General features: G+C 50.7%; 1 protein-coding gene and 1 non-coding gene across 4 annotated transcripts in view; one reads left to right on the forward strand and one right to left on the reverse strand.

Annotated features, from left to right (window-relative positions):
* ACSBG1 (acyl-CoA synthetase bubblegum family member 1) overlaps positions 1 to 16868 on the reverse strand; it is a 37940-nt gene that overhangs the window by 5108 nt on the left and 15964 nt on the right. For all 3 annotated transcript variants that reach the window (XM_066354795.1, XM_066354794.1, XM_066354793.1), the window contains 9 exons: positions 11451 to 11674; positions 10950 to 11038; positions 10565 to 10685; positions 5650 to 5730; positions 5413 to 5562; positions 4920 to 5096; positions 3991 to 4172; positions 2500 to 2730; positions 1649 to 1866 (listed from right to left, as the gene is read on the reverse strand). In XM_066354795.1, the coding sequence (XP_066210892.1) occupies positions 1649 to 1866; positions 2500 to 2730; positions 3991 to 4172; positions 4920 to 5096; positions 5413 to 5562; positions 5650 to 5730; positions 10565 to 10685; positions 10950 to 11038; positions 11451 to 11674 (1473 nt within the window). The remainder of the gene's footprint in view (positions 1 to 1648; positions 1867 to 2499; positions 2731 to 3990; positions 4173 to 4919; positions 5097 to 5412; positions 5563 to 5649; positions 5731 to 10564; positions 10686 to 10949; positions 11039 to 11450; positions 11675 to 16868) is intronic.
* LOC136385097 (U6 spliceosomal RNA) lies at positions 12036 to 12144 on the forward strand. The gene has a single exon (XR_010747710.1). It is a non-coding gene; the product is annotated as a U6 spliceosomal RNA (small nuclear RNA).

Raw genomic sequence — 16868 nt, forward strand, 5'->3', positions numbered from 1 at the left:
CACCACTTACACAGTACTCACCACGTGCAGGCACTGTGCTAAGTGCTATAAGTAATTCATTTAACCCCTACCACGTGCCTATTAAAAAAAAGAAAGAATTCTTTCCATTTCACAGATGAGAAAACTGAGGCACAGACAGCTTAAGTTCGCTTGTCCAGGGCCACAGAGCAGAGCTGATTTAAGTACAGTGCTGTCCCAGAGCCTGTTTACTCCCCACCCTGTCATGGGGCCTCTCACCTTGCTTATACCTGTCCTCTGAGATGCCTTCTCTCCCCACCTGTCCAACAGGCTGCCTATTTTGCAAGGACCGGCTCAGCTGCCTCTTTCAAGAAGCCTTGTCTGACTTCTTGTCCTCGCTAACTCTGCCTACTCTGAGCTTTTCTTGATGTGAGTCTACTTATCCATGGTTCGTTTTTCCATTTGAATGTGCGCTGGGTGCCTCTGTGTGCAAAGCCAGGTGCTGGGCCTTCAAGGCACTGCTGTGTTCTGAGTGATGGCTTACTTCCAGGCTAGATGGTGATGCACAGGCATTTGATAAAACCACCTTGACTGATTTAGCTAAATTGTACTCCTGTACCCTGATTCTCTGTAATTCAACAAAGATGAGTTGGTCCCATTCTGTGTACAGGTGCTGTATTGACATCAGGCACAGAGCAGAAGGAGACACCTGGTTCAGGTGGATGTTACATCATGCAGGCAAAGTCAGCAAAGCCCCTTTTCCACAGAGGAGTCCCCAACTTATTCCCTGGGAGAGCCATGTTCTTTACGGAAAGTTTCTTTTTTTTTTTTTTACAGAGACAGAGAGAGAGTCAGAGAGAGGGATAGACAGGGACAGACAGACAGGAACAGAGAGAGATGAGAAGCATCAATCATTAGTTTTTCATTGTGACACCTTAGTTGTTCATTGATTGCTTTCTCGTATGTGCCTTGACCGTGGGGCTACAGCAGACTGAGTAACACCTTGCTCAAGTCAGTGACCTTGGGTTCAAACTGGTGAGCTTTACCCAAACCAGATGAGCCCACGCTCAAGCTGGCGACCCCGGGGTCTCGAACCTGGGTCCTCTGCATCCCAGTCTGATGCTCTTATCCACTGCGCCACTGCCTGGTCAGGCGGGAAGTTTCTTTGAAGTCTTATATTTTATATTACATTTTATATCCAATTTGTGTTCTATTCAACATCATATCCATATTTTCATATAAAATACAAAATATTTATTTCTTCAAGTTTTCTGGCAAGACTTGCCTTGTTTCTCTAGGGAGTTTGGATCCCAACCTCACCATTTACTAGCTCAGTGTCCTTGGACAAGTTATCATTAGTAAGTTAAGGTTTAATAGTATCTGCCCTACAGGAGACAAGAGTAAGTAAAATGGGCACTGGCCAGGTAGTTAAGTGAATAAAGCATCATCTAGGTGCACCAAGGTTGCAGGTTCAATCTCTGGTCAGGGCACATACAAGAAGCAATCAATAAGTATACAACTAAATCAAACAACTATGTGGAACAAACAAGTTGAAAAAAATTTTTTTTAAGTTAAGTAAAATGACATCCATCAAAGTGGTGACACTTTAGGACTCACTACCCATAGTAGCAGGTATAAATGATGGTGGCCGTGTAATTACCCTGACCCCTTACTCCCCGCATCCTCGTACCTTTGAGACGCCCTGTAATGTAGAGGAAGCCATCTGCGTCCAGGCGGCCGATGTCACCGGAGTGCAGCCAGCCGTCGGCATCGATGGCCTCCCGTGTCTTGTCCTCCATGTTCAGGTAGCCCATGAAGACATTGCGGCCCCACATGCAGATTTCTCCAGTGCCCTCTGCATCCTGGTTCACCAGCTTCGCCCGACAGCCAGGCACCACCTTGCCGGAGCTGGGGGTGGGGGGCGCAGAGGCCTGGTAAGAGGGAGCCAGTTCCTCTAAGCCTCAGATCAGCCCCAGAGAGCCCTGGGATTCTCCAACCTCTCAGTCTTCACCAATGGCCAGGTGTCCCCTCCCAGGCTTTTTGTATTTTAACAGGGGACCTAGAGCTGAGAAGTAGGGCCAATCAAATTATTTCAGGTGCATTAATAAATGAATGTCCCTCAATAAATAATTGAGGCTCTGGACAGGTGAGCAAAAACAGGAGGTATTTAAGCTCAACAAATGATCCTTTGACTCATTCCCCAGAAGTGACTGTCCTCTCTGCTCACCAGAGGGCTTGCCTCAACTCCTACCCCAAGTGGTACGTGGGTTATCAGCAATGCTGAGACAACTAACAAAGGTACAAAGGGGAATTCCTCTATCAGAACCCTGCTTAGGGGTCCGAGGCTGTTTGGCTTTCGGCAACAGACCTGTGTGGCACTGGCAGAGACCACCTCCATGGGACAGAGGCCTAGCCAGGGAACACGGCACTGGAGACCTACCCCATGGTCCAGGAGCTCAGGCTCTGGGACCCAGTCAGCAGGTAGGCACTGAGGGGTGTGAGCAAGGGTGTGTGGGCCAGCGGGCACTGCCCCAGGTGCACCTGTACAGCCGGTAGTTGCAGGGGCTGGACATGAAGTGGGGGCCCGAAGTCTCACTGAGGCCATAGCCCGAGTACAAACGGATGTTGAGGCCCAGGAAGAAGTGTTGTGCCTCTGCAGTCATGGGGGCTGCTCCATAGAAGCTCTTCTGACACTTGGCAAAGCCCAGTGCCTGGCGGATCTTGGCCAGCACTAGATAATCTGCCAGTCTGGTTGTGAAGGGCTTCAGGTCACTGTTGGGAGAGGAAGAATAGGTCACAGAGGAAAATACACACACATACACACATGTACTAGCATTAAAAGGGTGGGTATTTAGTGGGTACACAATGACCTGGCCAGTTTTCTGCTTTGACTGGTTAGCATTAATGCTGAATCCATTACTGAATATCTTAAATATTGGCCCTGCCTATGAACATACTGGCACACGTACGTATGTGTGCCTGTACTTGTGTGCAGATATATTATTTTTTCTTCTTTTCCAAGTGAGAGGAGGGAAGACAAAGACACAGACTCCTGCATGTACCCCAAATGGGATCTACCCAGTAACCTCTGTCTGGGGCTGATGCTCTGCCCATCTGGGGCCATGCTTGCAACCAAGCTATTTTTAGTGCCTGAGGGAGGCTCCACAGAGCCATCCTCAGCACCCATGGCCAATGCACTTGAACCAGTCAAGCCATGGCTGTGGGAGAAGAGAGAGAGTAACAGAGAGAGAAGGGGGAGGGGGAGGAGTGGAAAAGCAGATGGTCACTTCTCCTGTGTGCTCTGACTGGGAATCAAACCCAGGATATCCACATGCCGGGCCAATGCTCTACCACTGAGCCAACCAACCAGGGCTGCAAATATGTTTAAGCCAGGAAGTCAGACAAACATATTCAGCTGTCTACCAGCACACACACAACGTAGAGAGACTGGAAGCACTCATGTATGGACACGCCTGGATGGATGTGTGTGAGCCCATCTGAGGCCTATGATTGCGTCATCCTGCACATTTACTTCACATCTGTGCAAATGAAGCTCACGTGCAGACACATGCACACAAGCCTCATGAAACATGATACTGTTTCACAGACAGTAATCATGGAAAATATTTGTAAATTAGTGTAGGCCAGATTTATGACACTGACCCTCCCGCAGCACTGTGCAGGAATGTAAAAGGCAAACGAAAGGCCAGAGGAGAGATCCCAGTGGTCACTTAGGAGGCTGAAAAGGTTGGATAAGCGCCACCACTGTGGCCCCTTCTTTGGTCACTGCAGAGGTCAGAAATCACTCCCGGGAGGGGAATGCACCTGGAGGGAGCAAGTTAGTCCTCACAGTCAGAACCCAAGGACAAGATGACTCTGTGGGGCCTGGGAAGAGGATAGGGACTCAAGCCAGCCATTGTCAGGGCCTCTGCACAAGGGTCCAGACAGAGCCGACAGGCCGGTGGGTCTCAGATAGGTCTGCCCCGGCAGATCCTCAGTTGCATACTGGGGTTGTGACCCAGACTTCCATACCTGCCCGGGCAGGTGAGGTTCTGCTCCAACATCACTGACATGGCCCATAGTAGCATCTTGCGCCGGATGAAGCCAGACTGAGCTGCCACCTCCTGGATGCGCTCCATGATCTTCTCCCACACCCGAGGCACGCCCATGTGGGACGTGGGCTCCACTTCCCGCAGCGTGTTCACCAGGCTCCCCTGCTTGCCACCAGAGAGAGATAGGCCTGCTGGTTCAGGGCCAGTGGGGGCAGGAGGCCCTGTCACTAGGGTCAGTATGCACATACCACAGGCATCCTCCACAGGTATGCATACACCTGTGCATACGCCTCAGGGCACGTGCTGTCAGCCACAATTCAACAGCCATCTGCTCACTGCTCCTTTTTGCCAATAGAACCCTGATGTCGTTCAGATGTTTCTGAAGAACCTTGGTCCTGAGTCCTGGGTGGTGACTACTCCTTATTCTAACTCCAAGGTGATATCCTGTCCCCCTAAGCAGTGACTAGTGTAAGGGTGGACATGTGACCCTACTTGGGTCAATGAGATGCCAGGTGGAATGAAGTCAGTGAGGGGTGGGGGCTTCTGGGAAAGTCCTCATGGTTAAAAAAAAAGGACCCAAAGAACAGGTACAGTTGATGAGGCACAGGGTTGGGCGATGGCCATCTGTGACTATCTGCTACCTGTCTCTGAGGATGGCCTGTCCTTGATGGTGCTGCAGCCCCACAGAACTACTCTGACTCAACTTTCCTTTAGTTAATGCCATCAGTTTTCCTTCTTGTTCAGTCATTGAAGGTTGTACTGGTTGCAGCTGAAAGAATTGTGACTGATACATACATGGGGAGCCAGGGAGGTCCCGAATGCACAGCTAGGACCCTCAAGCAAACATGTGGGTGGCCCTGGCACATATACTCAGACATCCACGCTAGCCGGTGATCCACGCAAACTGACCTTTAGGGCATCAGGTTCGGCAAAGCAGACCTGAGCCCCCCACTGGATGCCCGTCCACAGGTCGTAGATCTGGGCAGCAATATGGCTCAGGGGCAAGTAGCTGACCACCACTTCCTGCTGGACCTCAGCTGGGTGGATGCTGCCTGCCTGGCTGCCGTACCGTGCTGTCCATGTGATCTGGAGGAGAGGTGGATGGGTCTGGCAGGGTCTACGTGCCAGCCCTGGAACTGCTCACATATGTGGGTACCTGGGGCTTGGGCTATTTCTTTGGGGGACCTCTGGGGTGTTTGCCTTCCTGGGCATCTCTGCAGGAAACCCCCAGGGACAGCCCCCCTCCCTTTGCTGGGTTCAGTCTGGACCACAGATTGAGGGGCTGCCCCACATTTCCCCACTCTCTGACTTGAGGGCCAGAGAAGCCTCTCCAGCGGCTGCTGGGGCAACTGCCCAGATCCATCTGCAGCCCACCCCACCCACAATGGGACACCAGTCCTACATTGTCCTGACTCAGCATCACACCCTTGGGGTTGCCTGTGGTGCCAGACGTGTAAACCAGGGCACAGCACTGGTTGGGCTGCTGGGTACTGATGATGGTATCCAAGTCATTCTCAGGCACCTGGTCCCCCAGCTCCATGACTTCCTCCATCTGTGGCCAGGAGGAGAGAGTGGGTTGTCCAGGTTAGCAGGCAGGCCCAGGGAGGTCCCACTGGGCACCCAGGCCCTCTGCCCATACCGTGTACACGCTGGCCATCTTCTCTACAGGAGGTTCTTGATATATTACTACTGCCTTCAGATGGGGCAGGTTTTTCCAGATCTGTGTTGACAGAAAAACTAAATGAAGTTTCATTAAAAAAAAAAAAAAAAGCTACCTCCTGAGAAGAGCCCCATCTTTAGGTGTCAGTCTGCCTGGTAGACACTTTGTGGAAAAGGTCACTGATTTCCCCAGCTCTGACCTTGACCCAGCAGGACACTGGCCTTTAGCCATACATTTCCCATCAAAACTTTAGTGAAGTGGGGTGGGTTGGGGTGGGGTGGGGAGGATTCTATTAGAGGACAACCAGCCTTGGGCCTGGTTCACAAACCGATCCAGCCCACAATGGAGAAGAGGAGAGAGAAGGAGAAGAAATCAGAACTCAGTTGTCTCACTGACTTGAAATGACGGAGATCCAAGTTCAGGAAAGCTGAAGTACACAAAAAATCAATAGGGAGTCCCTGGCTGGTTGGCTTAGTGGTAGAGCATTGGCCCTGGCATGTAGAAGTTCTGGGTTTGATTCCCAGTCAAGACACACAGGGGAAGCAACCATCTGCTTCTCCATCCTTCTCCCTCTCCCTTTTCTCTCTTTTCCTCCCACAGCCTTGGCTCAGTTGGAGCAAGTTGGCCCTGGGCACTGAGGATGGCTCCATGGCCTTGCCTCAGGCACTAAAGTAGCTCAGTGGCTGAGCAACAGCCTCAGGTTGGCAGAGCATCTCCCGGTAGAGAGTTTTCTGGTGGATCCTGGTCAGGATGCATGTAGGAGTCTGTCTCTCTGCCCCCCTGCTTCTCACTTAAGAAAAAAAAAAGTGCCTGACCGGGTGGTGGTGCAGTGGATAGAGCGTCGGACTGCGATGTGGAAGACCCAGGTTCAAGACCCCGAGGTCGCCAGCTTGAGCACGAGCTCATCTGGTTTGAGCAAAAGCTCACCAGCTTGAGCCCAAGGTCGCTGGCTCCAGCAAGGGGTTACTATGTCTGCTGAAGGCCCGCGGTCAAGGCACGTATGAGAAAGCAATCAATGAACAATTAAGGTGTTGCAATGCGCAACGAAAAACTAAAACTTGATGCTTCTCATCTCTCTGTTCCTGTCTGTCTGTCCCTGTCTATCTCTCTCTCTCTCTCTGAAAAAAAAAAGAAAAAAAAAGTTAAAAAATCAATAAAGAGGCCCTGGCCGGTTGGCTCAGCAGTAGAGCGTCGGCCTGGAGTGCGGGGGACCCGAGTTCGATTCCCGGCCAGGGCACATAGGAGAAGCGCCCATTTGCTTCTCCACCCCCCCCTTCCTCTCTGTCTCTCTCTTCCCCTCCCGCAGCCAAGGCTCCATTGGAGCAAAGATGGCCCGGGCGCTGGGGATGGCTCCTTGGCCTCTGCCCCAGGCGCTAGAGTGGCTCTGGTCACGGCAGAGCAACGCCCTGGAGGGGCAGAGCATTGCCCCCTGGTGGGAAGAGCATCGCCCCTGGTGGGCGTGCCAGGTGGATCCCGGTCGGGCGCATGCGGGAGTCTGTCTGTCTCTCCCCGTTTCCAGCTTCAAAAAAAAAAAAAAATCAATAAAGATATAGATTATTTAATATTATAAAGCTATCAACCTTCTTGACATTATTAACATTTATATAACATTCCAGCCCACAACAGCAGAATGCACATGCTTTCAAATATGCATGTAACATTCACCAAGATATAGGCACAACTCAGAGACATGTGGGTTTGGTTCTAGACCACAGCAACCAAGGGAGTCAATCTTTTTGCTGGTGGAGGGTCTTGTCTTCAATTTGTAAAAAACGCAACTTGGTGAGGCACAATAAAATGAGCTCTTCCTGTACACCATTATTCTGACTGCCACATCCACCTTCTCTGTACCAAGGGGTGCTTTAAATAGCAAAGAGCCCCAGGTGATGAGAGAAAGTTCTTCCTTCGAGAAGAATCCTAGCTGATGACTAGAAAACTAACATTTTGCTGTCACTCATGAAATAATTAATTCAGGCAAAAATATGAATGGAAGAAGGTTGATGGCGACATCACCTTTCTAGGATCATGTGGCCACTAAACCCATGGATAAATTTCAGCATCGCTACAGGTGGTCCCACCTGACATCAACCGCCTGGTGAGGTGGTGCATTATGAAGTCAACAGCGCCACCTACAGGGTGTTCTTGCTTCACAATGTTTACTCTGAAATGCATGAAACCAGGGTGATCTAACAGGAAGAGCAGAGTTTGGAGGAATAGGCTGGCAGACAAATCTAGGTGTGGGAGGCTGTTCAGGAAGGCTGACCCAGATTCTGGAGGCTCTCACACATGTGTCTGTGTCAGCATCATTGGGGGTATGTTAAACGTAGCATACGTGTGAGCCCACCCCTGAGTTTCTGAGGCAAGTGGGTCTGGTGTGGGGCCTGAGGATCTGTATTTCTAACCAGCTTCCTAGTGATATTGATGCTGCTGATTGGGACCACGTGGGTCTGTGGCTAGAATAGCAAAAGATAGGGCTTTGATGTGAAATCAGACACTTAAGAGACACTGCCACATACAGCATCTGTGGTAGGGTTTACGAACCGACTGTAAAAAGACATTATGGATATTAAATATGGAAGAACTGTTTACTGTGTTAGCTATGATAAAGTTACCATAATTATTTATGAAAGGTGTCCCTTTTATAAAGATGTATATTGAAATTTTCAGGGACAGAAATTACAATGTCAGAGATGTGCCTTAAAATATTTCAGCACAGCCTGACCAGGTGGTAGTGCAGTGGATAGAGTGTCAGACTGGGGCACAGAGGACCCAGGTTCGAGACCCTGAGGTTGCCGGCTTGAGCATGGGTTCATCTGGTTTGAGCAAGTCTCACCAGCTTGGACCCAAGGTCACTGGCTTGAGCAAGGGGTCACTCAGTCTGCTGTAGCCCCCCCATCAAGGCACATATGAGAAAGCAATCAATGAACAACTAAAGCACCGCTATGAGAATTTGACACTTCTCATCTTTCTCCCTTCCTGTCTGGCTGTCCCTGTCTGTCCCTCTCTCTGACTCTGTCCCTGTCACAAAAAAAAAAAAAAAAAAAGTCAGCACAAAAGGTGCAACAGTGAAATGAGTGTGATGAAATGTCACTGATGATTGTTAAATCTCAATGATTGACATATTGGGGTCCACTGTATGCTTCTCTCTGAGTTTTAGAAATTTTCATAACAAATTTAATTTGAGTAACTGTCCTAGAGTGGACATTTCCTAATTTTGGGCCTCAGTGTCTTCAGCTGCCAATGGGGCTGAGGAGAGGGCATGTGGATTAGATTTACATCTATGAGGAGGTGACCGTCTCGCTAAGGAACAGGACAAAACCTACTGGTGGCTCCTGAAGCTCTACAGTCTTCCCCACCTGGTACCTGATGAGAACACCATGTGAAAAATGGGTTAGCTCTTGGCTGGGGCCTTTGGGGCCTCTCAAGCCACCACTCCCGAGGAAATCAGAACCCTGCTGAGCTCTAGGGTGCCTGGCAGGCCAGTAACTTGCCACTATCCTTTGAATATTTGTCCCTTATCTGTTTGGTGAAGGACCTAATGCTTGGGGTGGAGAGAGTGAGACGGGGGCCTCCAGAGCAGTTCACTGTGGGCCGAATCATCCATTCCCATATGTCCTCTCCCAATCTCAAGCATTTATCCAAGTCAGACAGATGGAGATGCTCAGAATGGGAGATCCTGAAAACATAAGGCTAGGAAGGGGCAGAGATGGACCAGGACCCCCAAGCAGGAAGACAGTCCCCCTTACTGCTATAGTGAGCCCATCTGATAAGTCCTTAACAGTAAAGAAAAGCAGGTCCACAGTGCCTGTGGAAAGAGGATTTTCAGACTAACAGTAAAGTGACATAAAAGAAGGCACATGCACATGCGTCAGAGCCAACCTGAGGCTGTGTACCTGGGAGGAAGACTAATTGTGCTGCAGTGGACCTTGCAGAGGTATCCCCAGTACACCACACGCCAGCAGAGTGCATGTGGGGACAGAGCCAATCAGAAACGGGCCTTACATGAATGAGGAGGCATCAACCCTCCAGGAAGACACAGCTGGCTCAAGAGGCACTCTGAGTCTGACCAGGCAGTGACACAATGAATAGAGTTTTGACCTGGAATGCTGAGGACCCAAGTTCAGAACCCCGAGGTCTCAGGCTTAAGCACGGGCTTATCCAGCTTGAACGTGGGCTCACCAGCTTGAGTGCAGGGTCGCTGACTTGAGCGTGGGATCATAAACATGACTCTATGGTTTCTGGCTTGAGCCCAAAGGTCATTGGCTTGAAGCCCAAGGTCACTGGCTCAGCTAGTGCCACCCCCAATGCCCCACTGGTCCAAAGCATATAAGAGAAAGCAATCAATGAACAACTAAAGTGCAGCAACAAGTCGATGCTTCTCATCTTGTTCCCTTGCTATCTGTCCCTGTCCCTCTCTCTCTCCCTCTCTAAAAGAAAAATAGAGGCACTCTGAGCTCCTGCTGTGTCCTCAGTAGAAGTCCTAACACAGCCCAACCTGTGGCCCCTCATCCCGTCCTCCCATCCCATCCTGCTGAGAATCAGACTGGAGTGTTCAGGGTGTCAGGGTCCTGAGCCATCCACAGCGCACACGACCCTTCCCTTGTCATAGGACCCCAGCCTCACAGTGCGACCCTGACCTGAAAAAGTCATAGGAAGCAGCTGGCTTGCTGACAGTTCTAGCCCAGGCCCTGTCACCCACTTCTTGAGTGATGTGGGGCATGTCACTTGGACTTTCTGGGCCTCAGTGTTCTGAACTGGCGAATGAGTCTTAATGCATGGGCGTTGTTGAGGATGAAGGGGGCTCTGCAAGTGGGGTAGAAAGTCCTCTAACTGCTGGAAGTCCCCAAGGACACCCAGCTTTAACTCCCGAACTCCACAGCCCTTTCCCCCAAACCTTCAGGATCTTCTCTAGCTGCTTCTGTGTGTCGACCACGATAATGTTGGCACGGCAGTCACAGGCGATGTACTGGCAGGCCTCAGGGGAGCTGGTTGTGTAAATGCCAGTGACGATGCCTCTGTAGGGGACCAGATCCTTCATGTCAGGCAGGCACAGGCAGCCACCCCCTCTGCCCAGGCCCCTGCCCCAGAGAGCTCCCATGCCCAGACAGGCAGCAGGGCTCCCACAGCAGCTCAGCACAGCTGTCCCAGGCAGAGGGAAACCCAGAGAAGAGATGGGATATTGGGGAGGGGTGAGGGTCTCTAAAAAGAAATAATGACTGTCTCTCCTCTCCCTACCCACCTCTACCTCCAGGGACTCTGCCCCTACCCCAGCTACTCACCCTGCAAAAACTGTGCCCACTGCCGAGAAGAACCACTCTGGGGAGTTGAAGCCAAGGATGGCCACGCTGTGCGCCCGCTCCAGGCCAAGCTCCAGCCAGGACAGACAGACCAGGTCAGCAAACAGGGAAGGGAGCCTCCCATTCCCATCAGGCCACCCTTCCAGACCACAGAGCCCCCTCCCAGCATCCACCTAGCCCAAGAAGGCCCTGGGGGTCTGCCACCCAGCAGGCCTTGCTGCCCCTCCCAGGGCCTTCCCAGGAGATGGCCCCTCAGTCCAGCACCCGGCTTCCCAGCCCACCTTGATTTGAATAGGATCACAAATGCAAAGCTCCTATCAGGTGCTCGGCACCTGTTGAGGGCTCACTAAATGGGAAACCCTCAGTGAGGGCCCAGTGGTATTAGGTAAGTGTGGAGGAGGCCTGTGAGGGGCCAGTAATGGCAAGTAGGCCAGGGGACAGAAGGGCCTGGGGAGGGGAGGGCCGGCCTCAAGGGCCCCTCACCTTCAGAAAGCCCTTGGCGGCCTTGCGGGCCAGCAGATAGTACTGGGAGTAGGTGATGTGCTCCCACGAGCCCTGGCGCTTGAAACCCAGAGCATGGAGATTCCCATACTTGTCCAGGGCCTCACAGAACATCCGATGCACGGTGTAGGGGAGCTGCTGTGGGCAGCTGGAGTCTATGCGCAGGTGGACCCGCCCGTCGGCCCGAGTCGTCCACAGTGCCTCCTCTGCAGGGTGGGGAGACCACAGCTGGGGTCATGCTGGCCCAGGGCTGTCTCTAGCCACCCCTGGTCCTCCCCTGGGTGAAGCTGTCTGCCCTTTGGTCCCAACAATGCCTTGGGCACTGACCGTGAGGGCTGGCAGACAAGCTAGGGGCTGACATTGGTGGGAGGCTGCCTGGAGGAAGAAGTCTGACAGCCTTGAAGGATAGACAAGGAAGAGAGGGAACAGCTGAAGGGAGGTGAAACCTTTACCTGTTCACCAGCTGCCAAGATCAGAAGTAAGCTCTATAATCTGTTACTAAACCTTTTCTCAGCCAAAAGTTTTAAATTTTAATGGTGACTATCTTTTTTTTTAAATCACAAAACAGTACTTGCTTCGGTAGCACATATACTAAAAAATTGGAACGATACAGAGAAGATTAGCATGGCCCCTGCGCAAGGATGACACGCAAATTCGTGAAGTGTTCCATATTTTTAGGTACTAAACTCATGGACCTGGGTTTTAAAGAGCATTTTATGAATTCCAAAGGCAAGAGAAGTGAAGGCAAAAATTAATAAAAGGGACTACATCAGACTAAGAAGTTTTTGCTCAGCAAGAGAAACTGATAACAAAATAAACAGAAAGCCAACTAAATGGGAAATGATATTTTCAAACAACAGCTCAGATAAGGGCCTAATATCCAAAATATACAAAGAACTCACAAAACTCAACAACAAACAAACAAACAATCCAATAAAAAAATGGGAAGAGGACATGAACAGACACTTCTCCCAGGAAGAAATACAAATGGCCAACAGATACATGAAAAGATGCTCATCTTCTTTAGTTATTAGAGAAATGCAAACCAAAACTGCAATGAGAAAGCACCTCACACCTGTAAGATTAGCTATTATCAACAAGACGGGTAATAGCAAATGTTGGAGAGGCTGTGGAGAAAAAGGAACTCTCATACACTGTTGGTGGGAATGTAAAGTAGTACAACCATTATGGAAGAAAGTATGGTGGTTCCTCAAAAAACTGAAAATAGAATTACCTTATGACCCAGCAATCCCTCTACTGGGTATATACCCCAAAAACTCAGAAACATTGATACGTAAAGACACATGTAGCCCCGTGTTCATTGCAGCACTGTTCACAGTGGCCAGGACATGGAAACAACCAAAAAGCCCGTCAATAGATGACTGGATAAAGAAGATGTGGCACATATACACTATGGAATACTACTCACCCATAAGAAATGATGACATCGGATCATTTACAGCAAAATGGTGGGATCTTGATATTATACAAAGTGAAATAAGTAAATCAGAAAAAAACAGGAACTGCATTATTCCATACGTAGGTGGGACATAAAAGTGAAACTAAGAGACATTGATGAGTGTGGTGGTTACGGGGGGAGGGGGGAGAAGGAGAGGGAAAGGGGGAGGGGGAGGGGCACAAAGAAAACTAGATAGAAGGTGACAGAGGACAATCTGACTTTGGGTGATGGGTATGCAACATAAGTGAACGACAAGATAACCTGGACTTGTTATCTTTGAATATATGTATCCTGATTTATTGATGTCGCCCATTAAAAATAAAATTATTAAAAAAAAAAAAATAAAGTCATTATTTGAACTAAAAAAAAAAAAAATCACAAAACAGTACATACTTGTTATAAGAAACCCAAATCTATTTAGACGTATATAATATAAAAAGGGAGGCCCTGGCCAGTTGGTTCAGTGGTAGAGCGTCGGCCTGGCGTGTGGGAGTCCTGGGTTCGATTTCCAGCCAGGGCACACAGGAGAAGCGCCCATCTGCTTCTCCACCCCTCCCCCTCTCCTTCCTCTCTGTCTCTCTCTTCTCCTCCCGCAGCCAAGGCTCCATTGGAGCAAAGATGGCCCGGGCGCTGAGGATGACTCTGTGGCCTCTGCCTCAGGCGCTAGAATGGCTCTGATTGCGGCAGAGCAACGTCCCAGATGGGCAGAGCATTACCCCCTGGTGGGCATGCCGGGTGGACCCCGGTCGGGCGCATGCGGGAGTCTGTCTGACTGCCTCCCCATTTCCAACTTAAGCAAAATACAAAAATTAAAAAAAAAAAAGGGATAGGCCCTCCTGAATCACACCCCTTCAGGTCACCACATTGACAATGGAGTGTGTCAAGCTGATGAAATATATGTACAAGGAGTTAAGATTTATTCTGTTGCTCCTTCTTTTTTTTTTTATCCAACACGGGGAAAGAGGATCACGTTAGTACTATATAAATTGAGGGTAGCAAACCCAAAATGCCCTTAAGGGTCAGGTGGGTAATGTATCCGCATCCTAATAAATAATGTATAATAATCAATAATGCATGAGTGTAGTGTCCCAGGATGTGCATGTGAAGCAGCAGCATAAGCCTCAGGCTCACTCTCATGTTCCTGGATACACTCCTTTTGTTTCTTTGCTTCTGATAAAGACGCAAAATGGTGCAGGCTCTCACTAAGGAAAGCAACACACCTGCCGGTGGTAACTGCGCCACCCCCAGCCTGTGCCAGGGAGGCAGCAGGGCATGTTTAGCACTGGAGGCAGGCAGCACACGCCTTGTCAAAGGGGGCAGCCGCTGCACTAGGATCTGGTGCCCAGTCGGAAAGAAAACAAGAGTTACCTGCAATCTGGGGGTTTATGTGTAATCGCCTGATTTTTAAATGTTGGCTCATACCTTAAAAATATATGTGGAACAAATCAAACACATCCATGAGCTAAATCATCTACCTTTAATTTCTGTGACATGAATGTCTCTCTCACTCTCTGTGTGTGTGTGTGTGTGTGGGGGGGTGTCAATAACTCCGTTATTTGACCATATCACACTTTATTCAACCACTTCCCCAATGATACTCAGATGATTCCAGCTTTCAACCCATGTCCCAGGCCACCCAAAAAGATAGATTTCTACAAGTGGGTTTACTGAATCAGAAAAAAAAGAAAAACAGCCATTTATAATTTTGATGGACATTTTGGACAGAGTTCCTTCATCTAATTTCTTCTGTCCTATTAACTAACTCCTTCCAGATAGCAGGCCCTTGAAGGTAGGGCTGACAGTTCCCTGGGTCCTGAGTTCAGAGCCTAGCCTAGAGCAGAGGTCAGGGGGTTCTTTCGGGGAAATATTGGTTAGCCTCTGTTCCATCCCAAACCCAGGAGGAATGGACCAAATAACCCATGTGTCCAGCAACCCAGGCCTTCACCTCCCCACGTTGCTGCCCAAGTAAGCCAGGCCAGGCTGAACCCCCACCCTGCATGTCTGAGAGCCTGTGACAGGGCCTGGTGAGGCCCTGCCCTGATCAATGTCCTTCTGACCTGAGTCCACTACAGCTCAGTGCTCAGGGTCCTCAGCCTCTGGTGCCAGGGGCCGAGCCCACTCCCATACATGGGAGCTACAAGAAGGAAAGTAGGGTGGAGGGCTTTCCCAAGGCCCAGCGTGCACTTTCTGCCCCTCCCTCTCTCTTCCTTCTCTCTCATGTTGCCACCAGTCTTGGCCTGACCCTGGCCTGTGTCTTATCAATCACCCATTGTGCTGGAGTGCCCTGGCAGGCAGGCAGGCAGCTGTGTTCCCTGGGGCTCTGGAATAAAGGCGGCTAAGCAACAGAGGAAGTCACTCTCAATGACCTGGGAAGGAGCAGAGAGGAGCCCGGATGGTGCTATATCCTGTGGGAAAGGCCTTGGCCCGGCTTATTACGCAGAAGCAGAGGACACTGATCCTGGGCAAAGGTGGCTCTCAGACTTCGGACCAAAGAGTCTCTGAGAACGCTCCTTCAGGGCACTGAACCCTTGCTGCAAAGGCCAGTCTGGAACTAGTGCCAAGAGGGTCCCTATATGGAGAAGACCCCTGGAACCACCTCAGTCCCAGGCTAGGCTCTTCCGGGATGTGAAAGGAAGAGTCCATGGTGGCCTCAGCACAGAAAAGACAAGAACAAGGCTGGCCTGGGCCAGAATAGTTTGTCCAGACCTTGGCAAAGTGATACCAAGTACTCCAAGCTAATAGGCTACAATTCCAGCTCCTGTGCCCTGGCGCCTCCTGGCAGTCCAGGGGAGAGACTCCTCTAGCTGCTGGCCTTCCCCAGCCTTCTCATCCGAGGGTCAGAAAGCCTGAGTTCTGGCCACAAGACCCCTCCCCACCCCAGCCTGTTTCTCGTTTGAATTGAACTGGAATGGTCTCCATGAAGGCCATTCTTCTGGTTCTTTTGTCCTAACCCCCAGGACTACTCTTGTCCAGAACTGGACAACTGGGGTGGGGCAGCTGAGCTGGGCTTTTCCTGTTCCTGTGGAGCTCTGAGCTGGGGCTCTACCCCCTGGGGAGGACAGAGGTCTGGGAGAGGGAAGTGGGCATCCCAGCCAGGGGCCCAAGTGCAGGGGTGCCCCAGAACCACCACATACAGGCAGGGCACACCCTGGGAGGAAACAGCCAAGTAGGGACGGACACCCAAGCAGTGTCTGAAGAACATCGAGGCAGGGACTATGAGTGCCTTGGTCCCCATGACCCCTCCTGAGACCCAGCAACACCTGCAGTCATCACCGACTTTGATGGGGGTGCCCTTCCTCCAGTAAACCCAAGAACCTTGCTGAGCTCTGCCGCCTGTTGCCTGTACCACCTCAGGGGTCCTTGGGGCTGCACCCCAGCTGTTGGAGGCTATACCCATGTCATTTTGGGCACGAGACCAGCCTCCTGACTCCTCCCTTGTATACAGACCTGCTTAGCACCTTGAGGACAGCATGGCTAACTCTGGGCCTGGACAAAGCCCCTGATACCCATTTGTGACTTGACAAAACTGGACATTTTGATGAGGAAAAGTTTTGTACAGGATCCTAGAGGTCCTACTTTTTTTGGCTGGTGGGGCCAGAATGACCACTTGTTTCCATTTCTCAGAAGAGGAGACACCTACATAAATTTCCTCTGATGTCGGGGAAGCCTTTCCTACCTTCCTCCATCCTCACTCCTCCCACAGGCTGAAGTGACAGTGGGTCCTCTGCCTCCCACCATCCCCGAGGTCTTTCCCTGCTCCCCAGCCTCAGGACAAAAGATGTATCTGTTTCCTTCCAGCCCAACACAACCATGCCCTTGAAGAACTTGGGAGAGACGGAGGCTGGCCCAGTGCAGCCCTTATCCTCACTGGGCTGAGGACCAAGCTGGGCTGGACTCCCAGCCTCCTCCCTCCAGCTCAAAGCTCCCAGTGGGTGTAGGGG

This window comes from Saccopteryx leptura, chromosome 13 (genome assembly GCF_036850995.1).
Source record: "Saccopteryx leptura isolate mSacLep1 chromosome 13, mSacLep1_pri_phased_curated, whole genome shotgun sequence".
Lineage (NCBI taxonomy): Eukaryota > Metazoa > Chordata > Mammalia > Chiroptera > Emballonuridae > Saccopteryx > Saccopteryx leptura.